The sequence below is a fragment of the Sardina pilchardus genome, chromosome 8, assembly GCF_963854185.1.
Source record: "Sardina pilchardus chromosome 8, fSarPil1.1, whole genome shotgun sequence".
Taxonomy (NCBI): domain Eukaryota; kingdom Metazoa; phylum Chordata; class Actinopteri; order Clupeiformes; family Clupeidae; genus Sardina; species Sardina pilchardus.
In genome coordinates, this window is record NC_085001.1 from 16,806,246 (window position 1) to 16,834,023 (window position 27,778).

At 40.8% G+C, this 27,778-nt stretch overlaps 2 protein-coding genes across 5 annotated transcripts; one reads left to right on the top strand and one right to left on the bottom strand.

Annotated features, from left to right (window-relative positions):
* The first annotated feature begins 619 nt into the window (after positions 1-619).
* LOC134088842 (E3 ubiquitin/ISG15 ligase TRIM25-like) lies at positions 620-12,876 on the top strand. Of its 2 annotated transcripts, none has more exons than XM_062542992.1 (7): positions 620-1,490; positions 2,235-2,330; positions 3,681-3,914; positions 4,288-4,447; positions 5,348-5,404; positions 6,579-6,635; positions 11,610-12,876. In XM_062542992.1, the coding sequence occupies exons 1-7, from the start codon at positions 915-917 to the stop codon at positions 12,146-12,148; spliced, it is 1,719 nt and encodes a 572-aa protein (XP_062398976.1). In that variant the 5' UTR covers positions 620-914; the 3' UTR covers positions 12,149-12,876. The 2 variants fall into 2 exon arrangements, with proteins under 2 accessions (XP_062398976.1, XP_062398977.1); XM_062542993.1 differs by having other exon boundaries at positions 11,643-12,876.
* Positions 12,877-14,305: 1,429 nt separating this feature from the next.
* Positions 14,306-17,603, bottom strand: LOC134088852 (GTPase IMAP family member 7-like). 3 transcript variants are annotated; one of them, XM_062543011.1, is made up of 5 exons: positions 17,576-17,603; positions 15,763-15,801; positions 15,500-15,679; positions 15,221-15,244; positions 14,306-15,125 (listed from the first exon to the last, which is right to left on the bottom strand). In XM_062543011.1, the coding sequence occupies exons 3-5, from the start codon at positions 15,672-15,674 to the stop codon at positions 14,308-14,310; spliced, it is 1,017 nt and encodes a 338-aa protein (XP_062398995.1). In that variant the 5' UTR covers positions 15,675-15,679; positions 15,763-15,801; positions 17,576-17,603; the 3' UTR covers positions 14,306-14,307. The 3 variants fall into 3 exon arrangements, with proteins under 3 accessions (XP_062398995.1, XP_062398997.1, XP_062398996.1); XM_062543013.1 differs by having other exon boundaries at positions 15,500-15,801; XM_062543012.1 differs by lacking the exon at positions 17,576-17,603 and having other exon boundaries at positions 15,763-15,963.
* Between the last annotated feature and the right edge of the window lie 10,175 nt (positions 17,604-27,778).

Below are 27,778 nucleotides of genomic sequence, written 5' to 3' on the forward strand. Positions count from 1 at the left end.
TCAATTAAAGAAAAAAGGTGTTCAAAGGCATTTATTTGAGTCTCAAATTTTTTTCTTGCATTGAAATACTTTTTTTCTTTGAATGAATGTGTTTTCTTTGACAGAAGATAATTTTTTGATTGAAGATATTTTTTTGATTGAAGCACACTTTTTTATGATTGATTAATAAAGAGACAAATCTATCTCCATATTTTTCCATAGGGAAAATCTCAAGATACCAGATCTCCTTATGGGCAAAGATAGTAGCTTTTAGCCTAGGTGGACTTCAGAGGTCGATTGCAACTAATGAAAAAAGTACCCTCCAGCGGGTGTCAACTTTCAACAAGTTCGGATTTATTTGGGTCAGTAGGCCTAGCCTAGATAGATTTATAAACTGAAATGATCATGAGCAGTTAGGCCTACAAACTTTTTTTTTTAAAGGTTCATGCCTGTTTTGTTCACGCATTGTATAGGCCTACTGTAGGCTAAGGCCTATTCGTTCATGTCTCGGCTATCAAACATAACCATATTATCAATAAGTGGGAGGAGTCCACGTTCATGTGACATTTTAAGCATTGGTAGGCTATACTCTCTGCAATTTGCGTGTCTGTTTATTCTAGCCTAAGAGGTGACGCGACGTCTCTTAAAAGTGCATCGTGAGTGAGCAGGACATCTATCGCCCTCTCCCTCATTCCTTCATCCTCATACAGTAGCCTAAAAGATAGACGCTATCGCAACGTAATTAAGGAGGGACTGGAGGAAGGAAGGAAATAAGGAAGGAAGAAAGGGAGAGGATAGACAAAAGAATGAGAGCAGCCGTCTTTTTAAGCAGCCCAAAGGCACGTGACTCGGGTCAACGTGCATATTGACTGATTATCAAACAACAAGGAAGCAAGGAACTAGCCATATTCGGAATTGTTGCTCTGTGGAAGAAAATGGCGACTTCATGTAACCAGGACCTTTTTACGTGTTCGATTTGTTTAGATATACTGAAGGATCCAGTAACTATTACCTGTGGTCACAATTACTGCATGGGTTGCATTAAGGGCTGCTGGGATCGTGAAGATCATGAAGTTTACAGCTGTCCCCAGTGTAGACAGACGTTCACTCCAAGACCCGTTTTACACAAAAATAATATTGTTGCGGAGCTTGTGGAACAATACAGACAGAGAAATCTAGCTACTTCTACAGCTCAATGTAGTGCTGGACCCGAAGATGTGGAATGTGACGTTTGCACAGGAAGAAAACTCAAAGCTTTGAAGTCCTGTCTGGACTGCCTGTTGTCCTATTGTGATACTCACTTCAAACTTCACAATGATGTAAATCCTGGGCGAAAACACAATGTGATTGACGCCATATGCCAGCTACAGAAGAGAATATGCACCCAACATGAGAAACCTGTGGAGATCTTTTGTCGCAAGGATCAGTGTTGTGTTTGTTTGCTTTGTTTGGTGAATGAACACAAAGGTCATGACACCGTTTCAGCTGCAACGGGGAGATCAGAGAAACAGGCAAGACGGGATATTCTTTCAGACTGAATATTTTTGCCATTTCAGATCAGCAATTGTGGCCTCGAAACATTATTGATGTAAACCAAATGGACAGATACGTTTTATGCAAAAATATTTTTTTTATGCCAGAGGTTCCTTTTCATCAGTGTGAATCCAATTAAGTATAGGGATGAGGTGAATGCTAATAGGGCTCGGAATCGTGACGTGAAAACTTCGCAGGCAGCCATATTGGCAGCCTCACTCCAGGCTACTAGGCTATGGATTCCTATGGATTTACTCCCGCCTGTTAGTGTGTTCCTGGTAATTAGTTTTAGCCCTCTTGGTCGTATGTTGCTGTAGTGGGGTGTAACAGCGCAACCCGATCGCAAGAGGAAAAGAATATCTAATATAAATATTCTGCTTCTTGTCTTAGTGCATCCGAATGAATGGATTATTAGGGCTACCAACATGGCGGCAATATTTCTAGAATGCAACGCGTGTGCCCAAGCCCTATGAAGCTGTCAAATTAGATGATGATCAAGACAACACCTGCATGCATTAGGGTCAATCCATCTTTATTAGCCCACAAATTATGAAAGAATATTAGTATTTGTCAATAGGCTATTAGTCTGACAAAGTATGCTTGGCTTTGGCCACATGGAGAAATGTTCTACAACTATGTTCTTCTTTGGTGCTATGGTGGAGTTTTGGCACATAATATAAAGTTACTTTTTTGTCAAACTAGCTGCATTTTTGTCCACATAGAAACAATTGGGGAAGACCCAGAGGAAATTCCAGCAGATAATCCAGGAGAAAGAGAAGGAGCTTCAGAAGTTGAAGAGGGCTGTGGCGACTCTTAAAGTGAGTGACCTGACCAGAGGAGAAGATAACAGCTGGCTGCTGGAGGCGCTGTTTTAGGCCAATAGACCTCTGAAGTTCGCCTACAAAATAGCCGCCATCTTTGAGATTCGGTAGCCTATCTGGCGATTTTTCCAATGGGAAAATAACATGGGGATTTTGAATTGTCGCACCTGTTAAACTCTTGCGGGGACGATAGAGTCTTAAATGCAGACGTTTTCCTGAACACACTTTTGTCCTCAGCCTTCTTGTGCATACTGTGATCAGTACCTGAAGTCGGCACACTTTAATTTTTGCTATCCCAGAGCTAACTGGCTATCTAACTTAATGGCAATTTGTATTATTGCAAGTTAGCTCTGGGGTAGCAAAAATCAAAGTCTGCCACCTTTGCGCACCGGAGATCACATTATCTTCTCTAAGGCAGAGGACAAAAGTGCGTTCAGGAAAACACCTGAATTTCTGATTTTGTCATCCCCGCGAGAGTTTAACAGGTGTGATAATTCAAAATCCCCATGTTAATTTCCCGTAGGAAAAATCGTCAGATACCGTATCTCCTTATATAGGCAAAGATGGTAGCTTTATTGTAGGCGAACTTCAGAGGTCTATTAAGGCTCTCTGTCAGCCAGAGAGCAGTCTGTAGTGCTTAACCATTTCCAGTTCTTCTGAGCCACACTGTGGATTGCAGTGCTGGCCCAAGCTCTCATGGGGCCCTAAGAAGAATTTGATTTGGGCCCCCCTTCACGTCACCGTGGAGTCACCTGTCCTCGATACAAATGTCACGTCACATGTCACACTATTAACCCTAGTCTAACAGATTGGGAAGTGTAGGCTGTGTCCTGAAAGAGAAAATATGATATTCCATTCTGTCACCTTAAAAAGTAGACAATTAGCCTATTAGATCTTCAAAAGTGTCTGATAGCTTATATAACTTCTGGCACAGAAAATGTCCTTGCCCTGTAAAAGCCTAACCCAGTGGTTCTCAAACTTTTGATAATGAGTACCACCTCAGAGAACAATTGACTCTGAAAAGGAAAATCCTTTTGATCAACTGGTCTATACAGGGGAGACAACAACTGAGTCAAACAGCGCATTGTCAGCAATGCATTTGAAGGAATCTGCATGGTAGGCCTATGCTAACTCTTAGTGTTAATCTCCATCCCTGATTGCATGCTATGCCATCTGTTTCATTTCTTTAGGTTAAATGTTTTTCTTATTTTCTTTTTTTCCACACACAGGCAGCCGCTTACTCTGCTTATACCTCGGACCGGCTCTGGTGGATAGCAGGTTGTGTGGAAAAGTAAAGTGAGAGAGTGGCTTAGATTGGCCTTCATTTCTTTGTGTGTTTCCTAACAGAGCTCCACACAGAAAGCAGTGGAGTACAGTGAAAGAACCTTTACCGAAATTATCCGTTCCATTGAGAGAAGACGGTCTGAGGTGACCGAGCTGATCAGAGCTCAGGAGAAGGCTGAAGTGAGTCGGGCTGAAGTACTCTTGAAGCCACTGGAGCAGGAGATTACTGAGCTGAAGAGGAGAGATGCTGAGATGGAGCAGCTTTCACACACAGAAGATCACATACATTTTCTCATGGTAACTTCACAAAAACAATGGATCAGATCAGACGTCTTGAATTCATAACCAATTTGATCAATTATTTCATGAAAATAGTGTGGTAGAGTGATGGTAGAATGTGTTTTGTAGGCTACAGTATGTTATACTTTCGTCCCTGGGACAATATCTTAAAAGGTTTCCCTTTCCACTTTTCAGCAAGGATTAAAATGGTTCAATTAAGGAAAACTGAGACAAAACAATTTCAAAAGTTCTGCAGTGAAAACATTATTTTCAAATTTAGATGACCAGTAAACATGATGCCTCTCTTAACTTCACTGCCTCACTAAAATACAGTTTGTACTCTCTCTCTCTCTCTCTCTTTCTCTCTCTCTCTCTCTCTCTCTCTCTGTAGAATTTCCAATCAGTCAGTACTCCACTTCAGTCTGAAGACTTACCCAGCATCACCATCAACCAAAGCTTTTCTTTTGAGGCTGTAAAGAAATGTGTCTCCACACTCAAGGGACAACTGGACGATTTCTGCAAGCAAGAAGTCATGAAGATAGCTGCCACAGGTTGGTCATATTCATATTTTGTATGTACAGTAGTGTAGTCGTTCATAAGGCAAAGGCAGTTTTAAATGCCTACACATTTGCACAGATACTACGGACTCTAACTGTTTGGGTTTCCAGATAACACAATGTAATTTTGATTTAGCAAGGAATATACTTAGACCACAGGAATATACTTTCACTCATCTTGTGAAGACAGTGAGTCTTATACACCCGGTGCATTGTGGCTCCTATCTTACACCCAACTCAGTGATGATTTTTTTCCCATCAAGTGCTCGAGTTGACAAGTTGTCAAATAAACATTGTGCACCCACAGTCATGTCAATGAATACTAAAATGCAGTGTTCAGGTGCATGATCAATGCTTTTTTAACGCCACTGAAAATGATCATGCCACTGACCAAGAAAAACCTGGTCCAAAGTGAAAGGTGCATTGTAATGCAATGGCGCCCTGTCACGAAATGTAAGGAAGACCTTTGCAACGAGTCCCAAGCAACGATTAGGTTGCTTGGATGAATGTCTTTAGGATTTTTATTCAATCACTCAAATATTGTTGGTATAAGTGTTGCTTTTTTCAGGCTATGTTTTCGATTGTAACCTCATGTCAGTCAGTAGTGAAAGTGAATAACTAAGTGAAAGGCTTGTTTTGTTGTTACTTACAAATTCAAATACTAAGCAAGTGCAGATGCATGTAGATTTAATGGATGTTATGCCCAAAACACACCCATGACTAAACAATATGCCTGTTGCAGAGACCAATTTTCCCCTTCTCAAAAATAATAAATGAGAAGCCAGGCATAGAACCCAGAGCCTGTGAGCTGAATACTAACCAGGATGCTTCTCAATAAAATTGAATATTGTGTAAACGAAAAAATAAGTTCATATTTTATGGTTTCTACTTTAGTTTCTGATATACAGGCTGTTTTTGCTGAACCAACAACCAGAGAGGAGTGCATACAGTGTAAGTTGGACATGCAAGTTGCATGCATGCAACACACACACACACACACACACACACACACACACACACACACACACACACACACACACACACACACACACACACTGTACATAGAGAAAGAGAAAAAGAGAAATGTGTGTGTGATGGTGGAAGGTGACTGATGTTTGATGTTCTGATGTTTAAACCCAGGTAAATGAGAATGTTAAATTCCATCTAAGTATACTTTATGTTCTTTGCTTTATTAGTGCTACAGATTTGTATAATTTATTTTTAGTATTAGGCATTGATACAGTGGGGAGAATAAGTATTTGAACCCATGTGAAAGCTGGTTTGATTTGCACTGAGCTTGATGAGCATCAAACAGGCTAATAGGCTAACTGAAAATCTCTAATCTCTAGGTATGGTGAAGGGTATGTGATGATGTGGGGCTATTTATTTATTTAATTTCAAAGGCCAAGGGAACATCAAGAGCTGGCCTTTCAAAATAGCTAAAGGCCTATGGGAATTTAACATAGGGGTGCAAATGCTTATGCCCCCTGTATTTTAAGGAAGAACATTTATTTATTTGCAATACATTCTTCATTCACAGGAAAGACAGAAAATAACATTTGTGTCCTTATTAAAGATTGGATTTTTACTATTTTACTATTTATTTAAAATTAAGACATTATGATTAATTTCCAACAGATTTTATATCTATTTTTTAGTCAACTTTAGCATGGGTTCAAATACTTAAGGGCCAGTTCAAACACAAGATCCGTGACGAGACGAGCTGCAACATTCTAAAAACCAGCAATTTTCTGCAACGTGTTCTAAAACTGAGGTGTTCAGACCACTGCAACGACATTAAAATACAGTCTAGGCGTGAGGACAAGATAGAAGTTTTCAGCCAGCGTCACAATAGCTCCGCGCAAAAGTGTTCTAAAACTCTGCAACTAGATTTGACATGTTGAATGTTTAGCGACGGCTTGAAACTGCTTGCAACTGCTTGCAACTTTTTATTCACACCGCTGCAACTGCTCTCCACAACCGTCTCAGACCGTCGCGAATCTTCGGTTTGAACTTGCCTTTTTCTCCCCACTGTGGCTAGAGCTACACTGTATAATATTCATTGTGCTGTTCAATTACTTTTAATTATATATTGGATATGATAATGTAATGGTTTCTGTCACAGTGCCTGAAGTCCAGTCTGCTTGTGCTGAAGCTGTGATCAGAGAGGAATTCTTACAGTGTAAGTGGGACATAAAGTCAACACACACACACACACACACACACACACACACACACACACACACACACACACACACACACACACACACACACACACACACCGCTCTCCAGCTATCTCAAACACAGGCACTCACAGAGGACACAAAACACAATGCAGTTCATACTGTACATGCCTCACAACTTGCAAATATACGCAAGTTGAAAGCCACATTTATACCTCCTGACACAGAATAACTATGCCTTTAAACACATCGACAATACTACGGCAAATGTTAAAATAAATTAAGCTCCTCTATCCGTTAAGCCACAAGCACTCCGCAATGAATTGCATACAATGTGTGAAAATTGCATTTGGAGCTTTCTGCTTGATGAAAGCTATCTCTCCACTATTATTCCCAGTCATAGCCATGTCTGAACACTCCCACCCAACAAGACCAGTCAAGTCCATTTATCTCAATGTACTGTAATGTACTTACTCACTCTATTGTACTTTTTAGTCCAAAACTAAAAAAAAAAAAATCTCTCCCTTTGATTCTACTTTCAAAAAGGTGTCCATTTTAGTAGGGCTAGCCAGCTAGGTAAATAGCAGGAGAACTTGCGGATGTCATGGGCTTTACCAGGCTACACTGATATCACAAAGATTATCATGGAAAATATAATGTTCAGATATGCAACAAATTATTGGGGGCCAAGCAGCGAAGCTGCGAGGCAACCCATAGTGATTGTACGTATTCTTATTATTATTATTATTATTACACATTGCCCATTTCCCAGCCAACCATACACTCCAGAGTTCTGAAATTTGGCACACTCATTCAACTTCAAATTTGCCCGAATCTATTAAATTTACAGACAACAAACCCCAAAACTCCAGCGCCACCAACAGGTCAGGCTGAATTTTTCTAAAAGTTACCCAGGTCTCAAATTTTGTCCATTTCTTACCAAACTTGTCACACATGACCTTCACACAAGGCCACTCAAGACTTATCAGTTTGTTAATTAATATTCAAAAGCGTTTGCCTGTCACAGCCAATCAAAGTTGGCAACGCACCAAAAAACAGCATGTGAACCTATACTCTATGTAACCAAAGAACCATACAGTAAAAAGTTGGGATTTTTTGGTACACTTATTCTCCCTAAGCCAATGACCACATACCTCAATTTTCAGACCCCAGAGCCCAAAACTCCAGCGCCACCAACAGGTCAAAATTCATCAATTTTTCAACAACATTAATGCAAATAACTCTAAAATGCGTAGACCTATCAAGCTGAAACTTGCTCAGTACATTAACGCAATAGGTATAGCCCCACCCACCAATTAACAAGACTTTTCCACAAACGCTGTAGCGCCACCAATAGACCAAGGTCAAAACTTTCAAAAAGTTTCACAGGTCAGAGATTTCATCCGATTCTCACCAAACTTGTCACACATGACCTTCAGACAAGGCCACTCAAGACTTATCACTTTGTTAATAAATATTCATAAGCGTTTGCCTGTCACAGCCAATCAAAGTTGGTGACGCACCAAAAAACAGCATGTGAACCTATTCTCTATGTAACCAAAGAACCATACAGTAAAAAGTTGGGATATTTGGTACACTTATTCTCCCTAAGCCAATGACCACATACCTCAATTTTCAGACCCCAGAGCCCAAAACTCCAGCGCCACCAACAGGTCAAAATTCATCAATTTTTCAACAACATTAATGCAAATAACTCTAAAATGCTTAGACCTATCAAGCTGAAACTTGCTCAGTACATTAACGCAATAGGTATAGCCCCACCCACCAATTAACAAGACTTTTTCACAAACGCTGTAGCGCCACCAATAGACCAAGGTCAAAACTTTCAAAAAGTGTCACAGGTCAGAGATTTCATCCGATTCTCACCAAAATTTGCACACACCATCTTCAGACCATGCCTTCTTATTGCATTGCTTTTTGGAACAATTGACAGAAGTGCTCGCCTCTAACAGCCAATCCAAATTGGCGGTGAAGCCGCCACACAGGAAGTGAACCTACATCTCAGCAAGGCTTTCACGTATCAAGACTTGGGAACACATCCCAAGGACACACACACACACAAAAAAAAAAAAAATAGAAATTAATTTGGGCTATTTTCTTAACATCCACTCTCTCTCTGTCCCAAACCCAGACAAAAGCACACACACTCTCCTCTATGGTGGTTGTGGGGGGCAGGGGTTCCATTTGCACACGCCCACTCTTCCATTTCATGTGTTTTGACCACTAGGGGGGCATTATATTCACAGTAACTCAGCTCATTTTTCATTAATGCTTTCATCGGAAGTTAGCTCATTTGTCATTAATGTTTTCATCTCTCTCTCAAACTCAGACACAAGCACACACACTCTCCTCTATGGTGATCATGGGGGGGGGGGGTTAGCTTTCCCACATTTTCCCATGGACTTCCTGGATGACCACTACGTCTGTCCACCTACTGGGTGGTAAGACACCTGGGATTTTCCGCTGCTGTGCCTCAGCCGGAGGCCATGTGAATCTTAGCAATGCCACAGCCTCGAAAGGGATAGAGGGACTTACTCACTGTTAAACATCCTGCTGGTTCATTCTCTATATATAGCCCACTCTCGCCACAGTTTTCTCTGCGACGGTAGGTGAAAATTTGGACGATTTGGAGCTGAGCATTGTGGGTAAATCCCTCCCAAAGAGTTTATTGGGAGCCAAGCAACAACATTAATGCAAATATCTCTGCTATGCTTGAACCTATCAAGCTGAAACTTGCTCAGTGTATTAAGGCAAAAGTCAAGGCCCCACCCACCAATTAACAAGACTTTTCCATGATTGCTGTAGCGCCACCAACAGACCAAGGTCAAAACTTCCAAAAAGTTTCACAGGTCTCAAATTTCATCCGATTCTCACCAAAATTTGCACACATCATCTTCAGACCATGCTTTCTTATTGCCTTGCTTTGTGGAACAATTGACGGAAGTGCTGGCCTCTAACAGCCAATCCAAATTGGCGGCGAAGCCGCCACACAGGAAGTGAACCTATATCTCAGCAAGGCTTTCATGTACCAAGACCAAACTTAGAACATGGGCTCAGAACCCTATTAAGAGAGGCCTCAATAACTTTGGTGCCCTTTGACAACTGTGGGGGCGCTATAGTAACAGGAAGTAGGCTCATATCTCAGCAACGGTTTCAAGTATCAAAACCAAACTTGGTATATGGACTTGGGACCCCACCCTGAGGACGCACAATACATTTGGAGTACTCTGACCACTAGGGGCGCTATAATTAGCAAAACGTTCTCGGATCAACACCAAACTTGGCACGTGGACTTGTGGGCACATCCTGAGGACCTACACTAAATTTGGTGACGTTTGAACACTAGGGGCGCTATAATTAGCAAAACTTTCTCGTATCAACACCAAATTTGGTATGTGGACTTGTGAGCACATCCTGAGGACCTACACTAAATTTGGTGACGTTTGAACACTAGGGGCGCTATAATAAACAACACTTTCACCTATCGAAACAAAACTTGGTAAGTGGACTTATGAACACATCCCAAGGACACACACACACACAAAAAAAATTGAAATTAATTTTGGCTATTTTCTTCACATCTACTCTCTCTCTGTCTCAAACCCAGACACAAGCACACACACCCTCCTCTATGGTGGTCGTGGGGGGGTTCCATTTGCACATGCCCACTCTCCCATGTCATGTCTTTTGACCACTAGGGGGGCGCTATAATCACAGGAAGTCAGCTCATTTTTCATTAATGCTTTCATCTCTCTCTCTCTCTAACCCAGACACAAGCACACACAACCTCCTCTATGGTGGTCGTAGGGTGGGGGGTTCCATTTGCACACGCCCACTCTCCCATTTCATGTCTTTTGACCACTAGGGGGGCGCTATAATCACAGGAAGTCAGCTCATTTTTCATTAATGCTTTCATCTCTCTCGCTCTCTAACCCAGACACAAGCACACACACCCTCCTCTATGGTGGTCGTGGGGGGGGGGGGGCGTTCCATTTGCACACGCCCACTCTCCCATGTCATGTCTTTTGACCACTAGGGGGGTGCTATAATCACAGGAAGTCAGCTCATTTTTCAGTAACGCTTTCATCTCTCTCTCTCTCTCTCAAGCCCAGACAAAAGCACACAAATACTCCTCTATGGTGGTCACAGGGGGAGGGGCAGAGGGGAGTTTGTCTTTCCAAATTTCCAAAGCTTGGCCCCCACATTGCTGCTCGCAGCTTTAATTATAATGGATTTTTATAACAACACGTGTTATAACATAAGAACATCTTCATGTTATTTATTTGATTTTTTAAATTTATTTTTCCTTCCAACTGCTGGTGCCCCCTCGTGGCCTCCACTTTGAAAACCACTGATCTATGGGACATATGGCCGTATGAAAACCACTGATACCCCAGACATATGGCCGTAGGCTGTCTGAGTATGTTTCATGTCTACCAAGCAAAGATTGCCTGAGATGTAAGGTCACTTTTTGCTTGGTGGCATCAAAGCATATTTTGATTGTCTGTGTTGGGCAAACGCTTGTGAATATGAAATCAAGACACATCTTCCGCTCATTCTGAACAGTATTGAAATACACTACTAATAAGTTTCAATTCCAAACACTCCAAAAGTTACAAGCCAAAATGCATTTTTGCTAATTGCAGCGATCTTAGAGGTCAAAGGTCCTCTGGATGGGATCATAAGTCCATGTATTAAGTTTGGTTTTGATAAATGCAAGGGTTGCTGAGACATGACCTTATTTCCTGTTTGGCGGCTAGGCTGCCAATTTTGACTGGCTGTTACAGGTTATGTCTGCAGATGTTCTAGGTCCTTATGAACACACACACACACACCAACCCTAGTACAAAATAATCAGCTTTATTGGCCAGGTTTGCATAAACGAGCAAGGAATTTGATTCTGACTCTGATTCTTATCTGATAAGAGAAAAAAATGTCTTGTCTTCCATCAGACCTCTGTCACTTCACACTGGATCCAAACACAGTAGAGAAACATGTCCATCTGTGTGAGAACAACACAAGGGTGGAATGGAGGGGAACGCCAGGGTGGAACACATCCATCCCGTACTATCCGTATCCTTATCACCGAGAGAGATTCTGGTGGTGCTATCAGGTGCTGTGTAAAGAGGAAGTGTCTGGACGCTGCTACTGGGAGGTTGAGTGGAGTGGGGAGAATGTTTATATAGCAATCTCATATAAAAGCATAGACAGGAATGGATGTTTTGAGAGTTGGTTTGGGCGTAATGCTCAGTCCTGGTGTCTGGATCTTTCCAGCTCCAGTTCCTCTTTCTGGCATGATGATGAAGAGACTAAACTCCCTCTAGTGACCAGCTCCAGAATAGGAGTGTATGTGGATCAGAGCGAGGGAGTCCTGGCTTTCTACAGCATCTCGGACACAATGACCCTCCTGCATAGAGTCCAGACCACATTCACTGAGGCACTCTACCCTGGGTTTTACAATTATATAGAGTCATCACTGAAGATATTATGACCAACTTGCTTCCATAAGAATATATACTGTATACACCTGTAATTTCAGAGTTTTTAAAGCATTTATTGTAAGTGATGAGCAAATTGAGGATTCTATAACTTTACAACAATCTTAAAAGAAGGCTGTAAGTTAATTTTACTTTTCAATGTTTACTTTCTACATGCAATATTTGCCAAATGTATTTGAACATCTACTGTATTAACACTGTACAACATTTATTATTTCTGTATAATACATTATTATTCCTTGCCATTAGAGTTTTGGAGAAATGGATATTTTTTTACAAAATACATAAAAACTTGTATACTTTTATTTTGATTTATTTCTGTTCGCTATCTTCTTGTGCTCATGTAACAAAAAACACTTATCACTATACAGATACAGTTGCCTTGCCTCAAGATCAGCATAGAACTTATACGGTTCTTTACTTGCTGCAACTAGTCCCTGAACACAATAAGGTAGCCTACCAATTCATTTTACATGAATTTTTCTTTGCCTTGGTATGCAGAATGTTATAGATCACAGAATATGAGAAGATGATGCAGTATATACACACAGTTATAGTGATTATTGTTAGAATGGTCATTGCTGCAAATAGCAGAATGGTATGATGCCAATAGCATTGGCAACGGAGTTGTGGATTACGCATGCAGTAAGATGTCATCAGGATGTACGGTACATACAGTACTCTCACTAATATTTGTTCCCTGTCTAAATAAAATGATTCCAACAAATCAGTGCCTAACATGTCTCACCTCTATAGTAAACCTCAATTTTGTTCCTCAGCCTTTTAATAACTCCCTGGTGACCAAGAAACCTTGATCAATTTAATTGGATCTGTTATGGATTTGGAAAGTGACCTTCAATCACACAATATGCACCTACTAAAAAAAAGTATATACTAGACATGCACTTGGTCATTATTGGATACGAATCAGCAGCCATAATGATATTTGCTGTATTCACTTCATACTGTATGTAGGCCTAGTGATGTTATATCAATAGGCATGATCTTTCTGATTAATTCTGCATTCTTATTGTACAGGGATGTGTGTGGAATGAGGGTGGAAGGGCTACACAGGAACAGTACTCAGGGATCAGAGCCAGGAATCACTGTGCCATGCCCAAAATGTGCTTTGCTTTAATCATGTTCAATAAACAAAAAAAGAGGTCACAAAATGATTTGCTGTCCGAATAAAATCATTTTCTAAAAGAAACATGTTTAAAACTAGGATATTCAAATAGGCTTACAATTCAGTGTTTCCATAATGTTCCTCTGAAAGTGAATGCTCTGTTTATGCAAGCTCAAATCTCTACCTACCTTTTACAATGATGAGCTTATAGATGCTGTGTGTGTTTACCAGTGACAGAACACTTCTTCTGCCATAAGAGCACCATATGCATTGGATGAGTAGTTACCTATTGGAAAATAATTGATCAGATTGCCAAAGGTTGCCATTGACATTAATGCCTTTGGTGTTGACATAGCCTATAGCTCTAAGAGAAGACATTTTCTGCCTCCACCACCAATGCTATCTCGAAACATTTTCCAAAGTCAAGATTATTTATAAAGCACATTTCATACACAGAGGTCATTCAATGTGCTTTACATAAACAAAAGCAAAGTGAAACTATTTTTTTGCCAGTTGGAGAGAATGGGGTCATGAGACTTGGCTAAAGATTTTTCGGGGGTCGCCAAGTTTTTGAACCACTGTTCTATGGGACTGAATGCCTAATGTTTTAATTCATTCTTCACTGTAATCAAAAGTAATTTCTAGGTCATGATGATGGTTTGAATTAGGGCCAAAATAAGAGGGCAATGTAATACAGTACAGTATGTGACAAACATTATTGTGAGGTTAAAATGTTACATTTATTGAGTAGTTGAAAGCAGTTTTACAGAGGTCAGTAAACAGTAAATTAAATCTGTAATTATTACATTGTAATACACATATATGCTGCCCTGTAATATAATTACTTAGATAACATTTGTAATGGTAAATGAAAAATGTAAAGACTTTATCTTCCCTGTTTTTTACCCCTCTAAATCACTGGGCCTATATTAAAAAAAAACATGCTAAAATGGATTAATAATGCACAGTAGACTAAAATAACCTTTCATTATAGTTTCATGGTAGTTTTGAGATTAATAAATGTTCTCATGAAATGACACATTTCTTTTCAGGTGGTTGTAGTTTTATAGCGGTCTCTTCAGCTTGAGCTTTCTCTGCCATTTCACGCAGCTGACCTTGAATTTTGGAGAGTTCACCAAAGAGCTTGTCCTCTGTATCTTTGTGGTTATTCTTTTCAATATGCAATTTCTCCAGTTTCTCTTGTAGGAGTTTAATCTCTCTTCGTCTGATTTGTTTCTCAGTTCCCTCATACATGGCAGTGGTGTAGAATCTTTCTCCATTTTCGTGAATCATCTTGTCAATCTTCTCCAGGAGAGAACTAACCTGGTGACCCTTGTCTTTTTCTTTGTTTCTGAAGACGTGGTACCGGCCACCACAGTCCTCAATCAGTTCCTTCAAAGCAGCTGGACCTGTCTGGATATACTTCTCAATGGTACAGTCTTCATCTTCAAGAATCTCTCCTCTGGTGAAGCCCACCATTGTGTACGCTCTGGAATGCTCTCCAAACGTGTCTTGAATCATCTTCACCGTGTCTCTCTCCTCTTTGGTGAAGCGTCCCACGGAGATCAGAAGCAGGAACACATGAGGCCCCGGTGATGACATGGTGATGCACTTCCCAATCTCTGCTCTGATCTTCTCATTGGATATAGTCGTGTCAAACAGACCTGGAGTGTCAACAACCTGCACGGCTCGGGAGCCGATGGCGGCGCTCTTTTTTTGACATTCTGCTGTGACAGATACCATTGCAGTGGAGGACTTAAATTCCTCTTTTCCCAGAATGGTGTTTCCTGTGGCACTTTTCCCAACTCCAGTCTTCCCAATCAGGACCAGCCTGATCCAGTCAACTACAGGAAAGAGAAAGAAAAAATGGTTGATCACATTTCCACATCTGTATTTACGTATTGAAAAACAAGGCAAAGGCAGGTCAAAGTTACTCTACCTTTATTTTTCTCTTTTTCAAGCCCTGGAAGCATATAATCCATGTATGAAGACAGAGAGACAAGACAAAAACGCATGAAAAAACATCAGTTGAGCTACAGGAGCTTCGCAATATGCAAAATCACATTGAGTCATCACATATGAGTGCCCATAAATATGGCTCTGCATTTCTCTGTTTCAAGGAAGTTTCTTGTTTTGCTTGACCAACTTGTTTTCTTCAACATGGGCATAATACAAAGACATATCAGTAAGACAAAGTCAATGTTGATATGCAGCTTACATTTGTTAAGTTTATCTGAAAACATTTCAGATGTCTCTTCTTGCTCTGGCTTGTTTGTTCCCTTTGAGAGTATCTCCTTCTCACGTGCGTGTTCTGTCAGAAAGACTCTCCTGGTTCTGACTGCTGGCTTGCTCGGCGCTGCTTCTCTGGGAGAATCTTTGTTTTCCTCCTGCATTCTCTCTGTATTTTATCCAAAAGGCTTGACTTGAGACTTGAAATTTCAGAGTATTTGAGTAAGAATAGAAATATTGATGGAATCTTACTGTTAGCTTATTTGAGTTGGTGACAACTTTGTGAATTTCCTGTCATAAAACATAAAAAATAGTTCGCAAAATTGTACATGCACACATGCACTGAAATACTTATGGAACTTGGCGAAACAGCTAGTTTATATTGCTGCAGCAATAATTAAAAGCAAGGACTAAACTTTTAGTTTGTTCTGAGCAAAAACATTATTATGTGCCTGTTCCACTGTTCCAAGTGATATAAGAACAATCAACAGTGTTCCTTTAAAATTGACTTTGCCTTTACATATTGATATATCAGGTGGCACAACAGTCTTGTAGCTTAGTCAAAGCACATTAGATTGTTAAAAGCTCTACCTGAAATCAGGCGTATAGGCTGGGATTTGAAAGTAAGCATTTAGCCTACAGTACATTAGCCTGGGTTTCCCATACTGCCTTGCGCGGTGATTTCTTTCACGCTGCTAAGGCAGTCTGGAAACTAACGCCCCCATGTTCGCCTGATGTTGGAGGCCAATCACAGAATAGGGGAGAAAGCAAGACCATGAAGAGCTATGCAGAGACGCATTTGATTGACATCCGTGGCGCCCAATGAACGGATCTGGGCATTTTTTCAAATACGAGAAAATGAACGTCTGGTTGCCAGACCACGTCTCATTTGAGAAGTGGGAGGCGTTAGCCAGGCTAACAGTACATAATATCTTCATGAGATCTTCAAAATTGTCTGATAGCCCAACTTCAGGTTCAGAAATGTTCCTTGATTAAGCCCTGTAAAATGCTGGACTAACTAAATGAGGTGGGAAGCTAGGTCTAACGTGACATGGTTTACCGATTGGCATCAAGACGTGTTCTCGCAAAAAAAACAAAAACCTAAAATCACTCTGAAGTCGCACACATGCACCTTGAAGCAAGCACAATGCTTTTCTGCTTCGATGTCAAACATCAATTCACTGGAATGGCAAGGGGGTAGCAACAGAACAGCACTACAGACACAGACAGGTCCTATGGTAGGGCTAATGTTATGAGAGTATTAACATAATGGGATATTTACAGGAAAATATTAAAAGTTAGCGGGGGGAGTGAGAATTCGGGAAAAATTGGAGGGTTGACAGCTATTGGCGGCATTTCCCAGATCTTTAAGAAGCTCTTAAGTGCTAAGATCTTCTTAGGAGTGTTCTTAGAACGTTCTTAGAGCGCTCCTAAGAAGATCTTAGTATTTAAGAGCTTTTTAACAAATCTGGGAAACGCAGCCTTTATTAGTCACTTAAACACATCTTGTAAATGCTTAATAAACCATTTAAGGAATTACTGAATGGATAGTTTTACATTCAGTGGTCATCAGATACCACATTACTTGCAAGTAATTTATAAGACACTCAAAAGACATTGCATGCACTGTAATTAATTCCTAAATGGAGATATTTTTCTCTCTCATCTGCCAGAATGACATCTCCATGAGCTTTAATGAGGTATAAAAGAATATGTAAATATAACAAGTATGCCTGAGGCACAGGGTGGAACAAGTGGAATGCCGATGGAATGCAGTGCACCAATTAAATGTGAAGAGGTAGTAATGAATCATCCAATCTCTATGTTGTTTCAGTTTACTGACAACACTCACATCAATCACCAATGGGTGTGGGCAGCTACCTGACAGGTTAATTTTACAATGCTGCCCTTTATAACATAAACATCATAATTTTGTCATACAGCAGAGTAAGATACAGTAATGTGATAACAAACGCCATGGGCTGTTCTTGCTTGGCATTGCTCTGTGTTTTAGTTCATGTGTGAACTACTTTAAGCAAACCAACTGGAATTAAACTGCTCAAACCTGGTCCTGGAGAAAATATATTCTGAAGTATGGAAGCATATGAGTTCCATAATTCAAATGAGAATGCATTCTGCAATATGCAATTCTAAAAGACATTACATTAGGCAATTGCTAATTCATTATGCAATTTAATATTACAATTTGCAATACTTTCTTTCAAACTGCATTTTAATATACAAAGTGACAATGCAATCATCAAATCAATTTGATTTATTTTGGTTAAAAATTTGAATAAACATGGATTGAATTGCATTCCATTTTGCCATGGTACTTTAGTCTCAAAATTCAAATGGCAATTCATTTTGCATTTCAATTTTCAATATTCAGTTTCATCTTTTAATTGTCAATTACTTTTGCAATGTAATGTTCAAAATTCAATGTAGAATTGAATTATTTTTTAATTTTTTAATTTATTTGATTTTTTTTTTAAAATGTTTTTTAAAAAAATATTGAAAACATTTTGAATATTTTTTGGCAAAAAGTTTTGCCCGGTTTGCAGAAATAGCGCCCCCGTTATTGCATAGCACTTTGTCACGCTCTTTGTGTCTCAAAATTCAAATGGCAATGGCAAACGCGATTCCAAAACACTTTGCAATCTGTCAGTCTCCCATCACCCATGGCGGGAACTACGTCACGTCCGTGTTTATCTCGCATTGGTCAGTCTTCTCTTTAAGGCGGGTCTTGGGCAGGGCGGCTGACGGCCTCCAGGTAGAGAAGATAACGTAAAAGAGAAATTGTCGCTGACACAGTAGCCTACTGTTGGAGGTGATGAGCAAGAACAGTCGCTCAGCTACTGAGGGAGTCAGGCGTGTGTGTGTGTGCGTGCGGAGACCTTGATCCGACCGTACGCCACCCCCTCCAGGAGCGTGTATCAGGGTGAAGCGTGAAAAATAGCACACAGGTAGCCAGGGGAGCTGATCGAGGGAGCTGGCAGCCCAGGGCCCTGGAGCTCATATCTGGGTGCAGCGTTTGCTCCTCTCAGCCCGGAGGACTGCTCCAGATTAACGACCATAGACAGTAAGATAGGCTACTGACAGGGCTAACACAGGGCTACTAACAGGTTAGGGCTGTTAATGACAGGGCAACATCGTTTCATTCACACTCAGGCACTCCTGGTCTGACCACGACCGTCCAGCTGCAGCCTGCACTGTCAGAAAGGAAGCGTAGCCACGTCCTGAGATATCGATGGCTTTGCCCCAAACGAGGAACGTACATCGTTCTTTTCACAAATACACCGTATTTGTAAGCAAATAAAGTGGTTTACTTAAGATTACTCAGCGTTTTATCAACGTTTGGTCAGAACCGGAAAGCAAGCGTAGTCACTTGCTGAGATATCGATGGCTTTGCCCCAAACGAGGAAGTAGTTTTTCACTGATCGTTGATAAGAATGTAGCACAAATTAGCAAGTGCATCTTTTAATAGGTGTCTACGTTTTATTTTTATAACGTAGCACAAATGTATTACATTCGTCAATGTTGACGTTTTTCAGTTATAGTTTTGGATGTTGAATGTTTGTACAAACAACAATCCAGTGGGATGATCACGTCTCACCGAGTCTCGCAACCGATTCCCTACCACCGCCGTCATGTCATCCGGCACAAGCTTCCTTGGTACACTGCTGTCATAAGGATTACGGTTCCCCATTGACTCCCATTGATTCTGACTGTCAGAATCAATGGGAGTCAATGGGGAACCGTAATGCTTATGACAGCAGTGTACCAAGGAAGCTTGTGCCGGATGACATGACGGCGGGTTCCCTACCGGTGCAGCGAGAATATTTTCGCGGACCAAACGTTGATAAAACGCTGAGTAATCTTAAGTAAACCACTTTATTTGCTTACAAATATGGTGTATTTGTGAAAAGAACGATGCACGTTCCTCGTTTGGGGCAAAGCCATCGATATCTCAGGACGTGGCTCGCTTCCTTTCTGACAGTGCAGGCTGCAGCTGGACGGTCGTGGTCAGACCAGGAGTGCCTGAGTGTGAATGAAACGATGTTGCCCTGTCATTAACAGCCCTGCCCTGTTAGTAGCCCTGTGTTAGCCCTGTCAGTAGCCTATCTTACTGTCTATGGTCGTTAATCTGGAGCAGTCCTCCGGGCTGAGAGGAGCAAACGCTGCACCCAGATATGAGCTCCAGGGCCCTGGGCTGCCAGCTCCCTCGATCAGCTCCCCTGGCTACCTGTGTGCTATTTTTCACGCTTCACCCTGATACACGCTCCTGGAGGGGGTGGCGTACGGTCGGATCAAGGTCTCCGCACGCGCACACACACACGCCTGCCTCCCTCAGTAGCTGAGCGACTGTTCTTGCCCATCACCTCCAACAGTAGGCTACTGTGTCAGCGACAATTTCTCTTTTACGTTATCTTCTCTACCTGGAGGCCGTCAGCCGCCCTGCCCAAGACCCGCCTTAAAGAGAAGACTGACCAATGCGAGATAAACACGGACGTGACGTAGTTCCCGCCATGGGTGATGGGAGACTGACAGATTGCAAAGTGTTTTGGAATCGCGTTTGCCATTGCCATTTGAATTTTGAGACACAAAGAGCGTGACAAAGTGCTATGCAATAACGGGGGCGCTATTTCTGCAAACCGGGCAAAACTTTTTGCCAAAAAATATTCAAAATGTTTTCAATATTTTAAAAAAAAACATTTAAAAAAAAAAAATCAAATAAATTAAAAAATTAAAAAAAAATTCAATTCTACATTGAATTTTGAGCATTACATTGCAAAAGTAATTGACAATTAAAAGATGAAACTGAATATTGAAAATTGAAATGCAAAATGAATTGCCATTTGAATTTTGAGACTAAAGTACCATGGCAAAATGGAATGCAATTCAATCCATGTTTATTCAAATTTTTAACCAAAATAAATCAAATTGATTTGATGATTGCATTGTCACTTTGTATATTAAAATGCAGTTTGAAAGAAAGTATTGCAAATTGTAATATTAAATTGCATAATGAATTAGCAATTGCCTAATGTAATGTCTTTTAGAATTGCATATTGCAGAATGCATTCTCATTTGAATTATGGAACTCATATGCTTCCATACTCTAGCAATACAGCTGAAAAATACTTGCATGCAATACTGATGGATTAAAAACTTGACTTGATTACCTTGACACCTTCAGAGAGTCACAAGGAATTCAATTGCAATTAAAGTGCTTAAACCTGGCTTCAGAGATAAAACATATCTTGGACCTTCATTCCTTGATATTCGCCTTACTTGTGAAATCCAACAACACTCAGAGTGTCTTGAAACATTGCTGTATTGCAGTACTTCAGTATGGTGTATGCAGTAACTTACTGTTTTGTGATGTTGATGGTTTTTGTTCTATTTCACGAAATACCCTGCAGCACAAAAAGATCGCTTGAGTGCAAATACAACATAATATAGGGCCAGTGTGAGACTGTATTCTGTAAAAGGAAATCATTTCTATCAGTTGCATTAGGAGTGGAATTGGAGTTGCAGAAGTGCAATTAATTGTCTTTCTGGACATAGCATTAGCTGGATAGGAGTCGTGGATAATGCAAAAATATTAACATTCATATACGTAGTTCATAAAGTTTCCTTCCAAGAATCAGAGCCTACCGCGAGTTGGTGATTGTGTTGTCTTCAGATCTCTTCACGTTCCACTCATGGTCTTCTTCTTTCATCTTTATATGCTCCTCAGTCCTCACTGATGAAATGTGGTTAAATCTGATTGGGCTGTCTGTAGATTCAACATTTAGAAAGCGAAAGAATTTTGACAACTTGACTTTAGTGTCATATTTACAGTACAACAGCTGAGGTGTAGAAAACAACATTGCGCTTCAGAGAAGGGCTGCACGATTAGGGGAAACATTTCTAATTGCATTATTTGTCAGATATTGCAATTACAATGTGATTTGCAATAAGGCCACTTCTGATTGATGCTTTTGAAGCCTCTAGCACACATACATGGCGTATTATCCGTCTGAATTTCTGTGTGGCAGCCAAGTAACAACCACACCCCACGACCACAGTGAATATTCCAGATGTCTTTGAGTAATTATCTGGGATCACAGACACAAAGCAGCCATCATCAGCTGTGCAGTCAAATATGGGTTTGTCAATGTATTGACTATTCTAGAAAGACAATTATTATTATTATTTTTTTTTTTTTATTAAAATGTCAAAGGCTAGGCTTGGCAAGGTACTTTTGTTTGTCAGTTTTGTTTACCTTGTGTGAATTTTGTTTCACTCCAAGTAAAGGCATATTTACCAGGGTAATTCAATGTGTTTTTAATAGCAAGGAAGGAAGGAAAATAATAGCAAACAATAACAAAAGCATAACATGACTTATTTCTGTTTCTTTCATTCATGTATTTACTAGTGCAGTGCCCGTACAAACAATGTTTTCCAAGAAACTTGTTGCACAATTACGTTGATGCAGGTAAATCATGTTAGATTGGCAATGATGTAGAATCAGGCCTGTGCAGTTAGTAGAGCTTTTTACTCACTTTGCCAAGTAACAAAGTGAAGGGGAAAGGCGTTTGAGTTGCAGCTAATGGAAATATTAGACACATGTGAAGTGGGGGAGACGCGCTCACACTATCGCCTTAATAAATTCAAGTCTTTAACTGGGTGCTGAATCCCATGTAAAACATAAATGAAAGAAAGAAGCGAAGGACAGCACTCTTCAGATTTTCCTTAATTTATTCGCCTACGAACGTTTCGGGCAGAGCCCTTCTTCAGCGTGTATAATGGCGATTACATACATTACATACAGTACACGTGTGTTTTTGCTGTTGTTGGGAAATTATAAAGCTAACCGCATGACCATGGCCATGCCAGTGCTATTAACTCGGAAGTGATGTTTGAATGAATGTTATGCCCGTAGCCGATGTCCAGATAGAGTCAAGAGCAGCTGTTTTAAATGCAAATTTGCTAGGGCAAGGGCGGTAGGCAACCGCGGTTGTTGATATAGAGTAGCCTACCCTATGCAATGTTACGTTACTTTAACAGCCTGCTTACCAACATGGGTGCATGTTCAAGATCAACAATCTTGAAACGGTCCGTTGTTTAAGTGAGACATCATAATTTCCATGAATGGCAACACGTGAGTTTGTCAGCGAAAAGGGCTTTTTTTTCACCCTATGCTGGAGTAAGTGACAGTGAGAAGGGGAGTGGCTACAGTTAGATTGGCTAGAGTAGAATTGTATTTTGCTTAATTCAACCATATCTTTGCACTGCACTCACGCATGCCATCAGCAAGATCTGTGTTCAATTGTAGGTCAGTCGGATGAGTAGTTTGAGTTATGTGTGGAACGCACAGACAGACAGACAGAGTGACACACAGACAGACGTTCCTTGAATTTATAGATAAGTAGGCCTAGATATTTCTATACTGTTTGATTCACTTATTTAGGTTTTTCCACATTCCTTCATTTGCTGTGTGTTCTTCTGTAGGCTTTTACTATGTAATCGAGGTAACAGCCAGTTGCTGAAAATGAATCACAAGTTTTCTTTTTTTTTTTTTTTGGCAAGTTTTGGTCTCCTTGAAAATGAAAGTTCAACTTTGGTATGGTATAGATAATTGCATGCATGAATAACCAGTTTTCATGTTCATATTGCACAGCACCTACAACTAGAAATGTGCATCTCCGAGGAGGAGCTGCAAGAGTGGGCTTGCTCACTAGGGGGCAGTCATGTCAATGCCTGAACATTCCACCATTCATTTAAGAAGGAAACAAAAAAAGAGAGAAAAAAAATAATTCCCCATTCATTTCAATGGGACCAAAAACCGGAGACAAACTTTGAAGCAAGCCCACTAATGAGTCTTCACAAAGGCACAGTTTAAGTGAAGCAGATTTGCTGCAAACTTGTGGGTAATTTGAGGGAAAGCTGTTTTTGGGGTTTCCTGCATTGCCGTGTGCAGTCGTAAACCTGTATTTCCACAACAATCTACAGTGCCATTTACAGACAAGATTCCCACTTTTCATGCAGTGATTACTATCCAGAGTGGCAGTAGTGTTGTCAAATAGTGGGGGTCCTTTAAGAGTAGTTACATGTGCAGGGCAAAATGTGCAGTTGCGACTGAAAGGAAGTTATTATGCAAAGTGCACGGTGGCCAGCAGGTGCAAAGAACACATGCAAATCAACAAAACACTGTCACAACCCTTCTTTTTTTGGTGTTCATCACTTTTGTACCCCTGAGGACGTCTGTTGTGTTGTGAGTTTTGCTGTGCATTTGTGATTCGCAAAATGTGTCATCCCAGTTTTTGATACGCAACGCACCAAAGCATGCAATACTATGTGTTGTCGTGGGGGCGATAGGCCTACTGCAAGAATTGTTCATTATTTCAACTTGTGTTATATTTACAGAAGAAGGTTGAATACAATTGCGAGCAAAGAGGAAAAACTATGTGAAAGTACGAACATATCCACATTTGTATCCGGCTACCAATAAATACTAGCAGTTCTAAGATGGTTGAGTGAGTTCGTGAAGCATTGGATTACAGAGTGAAATTTTTCCGTAGGCAATAATGATCACCGTTGTGTATACATGTGTGTATGAAGTTAATGCTGTGTGCCCGTCTCGAGAGGCTGAAATGGGAGAGAGATTATTTTCAATGTTTACAACTGTTCAGAGTGTTGATAATTGTTGCCTGTATATTATGCGAATGTGGATAATACAGTGCTACCCCCTGTTGCGTGAGTGGTGGATTTCGTTTCACGTATCGCCCGCGTTGCTTGCTTCCGCTGTGTACACTATGAAAGTGAGTCACATCACTTGCGTCACTAACGTTGCTTGCTCGTGTTGACTCTCTAAGCACCCTAACGCTCAGCACTGGTGCTCCACAGGGTTGTGTGTTAAGCCCCCTGTTGTACTCACTGTACACATTTGACTGTGCAGAAGAAAGGCCCGGCGCATGACCCCAGTCATCCCAGCCACCATCTTTTCACCCTCCTGCCTTCAGGCCGATGATGCAAGAGCATAAGGACCCGTACCAGCAGATACAAGGATAGTTTCTACCAACAAGTCATCAAGATGCTGAACCGTCCTTGGAAATCCCCATAAGATGTCACTTTCTTTTTTTTTTCAATGTGTTTATGAACACATACTAACACACACACACACACAAACACATACTGACGTTCTGACATTCACACCCTCTGACATTTGTCTCTCTTCCTGTTAACATCAGAGCATGAGATGAGATCTACACCTTGGTGCGTGTGTGTGTAAGCGTTTAGATATGAGGTCTGAATGTTTTGTTTAAATAAGAGACCACACTATTATGGAATGTTATGTGACTTTGGATATATGCAAAAGAAAGTAGTCTAGAGATTTAAGAGATATATGGTTTGGGTAACCTTATGTTGAGAGGAAGCTTTAACTAAGGAGCCACAGTTAATGTTCTCTTCAACTTTCAGTATAGGGGGATGTGGTGTAATGCAACATGGTTACAGTTTAGACCTGATGAGTTCACAGACAATAGGTCGCCTGGACACTAGGGGGAGACTCTATAGGTTAAGCTTAGAGTGGTAATGCAGGTCACTGCTGGCAGCTGAGAGAAGCCGGCTTCCATTGAAAATGAATGACTTCCGGAATCTTTGGAAGCTCAAGTCGCCGGCGGTGTGAACGCACAGTTAGACATTTCAGCAATTTCTACAGTACTTTACTTCATATCTCACAGTAAAATACTTTAAATGATTATTCCAGTAAGTTATTGTAAATATGGGAATTTTTGCCCGATAAGTGTGGTAAGTCACCATATTTTTAAAAATTGTGGTAGGCTAAATTACCAGGTTTTTCAAAATTGCTGTAATCTACTGTAACCTACGTCACTTGCGACCCCCACACAAGTGAGTGCGCTTTCTGTACGGATCTGCATCCCCACTCCACTCGAGAGTACTGGACAAAAAGGTAACTGTACTTTAACAAAACAGTCACATGAAACTCTGACTCTGTCCACAGGTCTTCTTTTTGTCAATGTTTGGTAAAACAGCAGCTATCGATAGATGATAGGCTATAATATGACACCGTCAACTTTCTGCCAACAGAACATTAAAGTGTAAGTTTGGCGGAAAATGAAAATAAAGCTATTTTCTGAATGAAAATACATCAACTAAGCCGTGGAGGAAGTAATTTTTGTTCATCACGCAGTACAGAGCTAGCACGGGCAGCAGCTACAGTCCAAAATCGCTAACAGTGGGTTAGCATGGGGCCCGAAGCCACACGCTTTCAAAATCACATTTTTAAACCACTACCATTGCTCAAAACAGCGCCAAACCAAGTCAGCAGCTTGCTCTAGGTGTCTACACATAAAACGAAGTACCAATCAGTCTGTAAACGTCGGAATAGTTTGTATACAGTTAGAATTAGTTCGAGACAGCAACCCCAGCTGGAGCACAGAAACGTCACGCGAGATCTCTTTGCATCTATTAGCCAACTCAAAACGTGTTCTCTACAAGCCTTTATAGGACTGTCAAATACAACAACAGGAAACATAAATGTGCGATTTTACATGTACAAGGCCTTTCCCATATGTTTAGGAGGTGCTACGATTTGTACAAAGCCCACAGGGTCTACTCCGATCATTTCCACTCAGAGACATCTGTTTCTCCATAGGCTTCCATTGATCCATCGGCCGATATTGCCCCTAGCAATATGGCGGCGCTCTTGCCGTACGCTCTAGAGTCCAATGCGGTGTCTATGTATATATGTCTATGGTTCTAAAGTTTTTTTGTGAGTGCTACTTTGTTTACAGCGACCGCAGAGCCCATGCTGTTGAAATGCCGCGAGGGTGAAACACCTTCCTTTTACCGTCTCTGTGGAAACACCAGCTGTTCGTTCCAATTATGACGCGTTTTGCCCCCACCAAGATGGCCGCCGCATTTACGTATTCCACTAATAGAACTCCACGGCCAATGCGGTATCTAGCTTTATATATCTATGGTTCTAACCCTATTATGGAGCTCTTCTTATCACAGTTGACATAAATTTGTTACAAGTAATGCATCTACTTCCTGAATTTTTGGTCATCAATTCCCGGGACACTGTAACACAGGGGCACATGAAACATGGTGGGCATGTAGCCCCAGTAGACTTTTACGGAAAAAAATTGTTTGGTCCCAGGGCCACTCCACCCCTGCACTGCCCCCCCCCCCCCCCACACACACACCCAGTAGGGGATGGAGTAGACGATGGAAAAGCATGATTTATATTTGCGGAGAGAATGTGCAGGACTGAGCGGCGGTCATATTGTGTACTGCTTTGCGGTACATCTAGTTTACAAATAAATTAAACGGAACGAAGAAAGAAATACCGAGGACATGACCTCAGTGTCCTCTACATACCACCAGGCTTGCAGTTTATAAATGGTTACCTTGTCTTTGTTGCCTTTATGATTTACTTTAAAAAAAAAGAAAAAAAAAACGTTTCTTATATCAAAACTGAAATCAACGCTATCATTATCAACAATGACTAACCAGCTGGAACCTGCCTCTCTCTATCCTCTGCTATCTCATGCATGCTCAATATGCGTTCCCAATTAAATGGAGCATAATATTCAAATTATATCTGCCGCACAGTGGAGATTGAGAGGACGCTGCTTGGTGCCTTTATTTGACATAACTCTTTTGTCTTTGTTTTGCTGATTGCCGTCTACCATCTGAAGAATATGGCAGTTGCGGAGAGCTATGGGGTTGTGACCACAGCTTCTTAGATATATTTGAAAATAAAAATGAAACAAAGTAAAAGGGCTATCTGAAGATAGAAAGGTTTCCATGCCAACAACCAAAAATGCTTTTTAAAGGAGAATTCCGGTGTGAAATTGAGCTTAACTGTACCGAAACATGTTAAGGTGTACTCACACGTGTTTTAGACGCACTTTCACTCACCCCCAGCATTCCGAACTCCTCCGTTTTCAGCCTAGCTTACAGTAGGCTTGAATCTATTAGATTGGGCATTACGTAGCCTATGCAGCTAAATCGCTATTTTTAAACCATTAAAAAGGTTCCAAGTAACTCCACACTGCATTGGTTGACTTCTGAGGGTCCTGACATTTAAAACGAGATACTTAGAACTTTGGAAGTGCACAGGAAGTTTATTAAAAAAGACTGTTTATTCAAGCAGTACCTTCATAGAATCTCTCCGCTGGGCGCCATCTTGTGGTGAAGTCGCGATAAGTCGACTGACGAGCACAAACGAACAGGAAAGACAGGGGGACAT

Excerpts from the sequence above, each read along its gene's own strand:
- LOC134088852 (XM_062543011.1), bottom strand. The coding sequence starts at position 15,674 with ATGCAGGAGGAAAACAAAGATTCTCCCAGAGAAGCAGCGCCGAGCAAG. Across the intron at positions 15,245-15,499 it reads TTCAGATAAACTTAACAAAT|GGCTTGAAAAAGAGAAAAAT; the intron begins GTAAGCTGCATA and ends ATATGCTTCCAG. Across the intron at positions 15,126-15,220 it reads TGAAAAAGAGAAAAATAAAG|TTGACTGGATCAGGCTGGTC; the intron begins GTAGAGTAACTT and ends TCTTTCCTGTAG.
- LOC134088842 (XM_062542992.1), top strand. The coding sequence starts at position 915 with ATGGCGACTTCATGTAACCAGGACCTTTTTACGTGTTCGATTTGTTTA. Across the intron at positions 2,331-3,680 it reads GGGCTGTGGCGACTCTTAAA|AGCTCCACACAGAAAGCAGT; the intron begins GTGAGTGACCTG and ends GTTTCCTAACAG. Across the intron at positions 6,636-11,609 it reads CAGAGAGGAATTCTTACAGT|ACCTCTGTCACTTCACACTG; the intron begins GTAAGTGGGACA and ends GTCTTCCATCAG.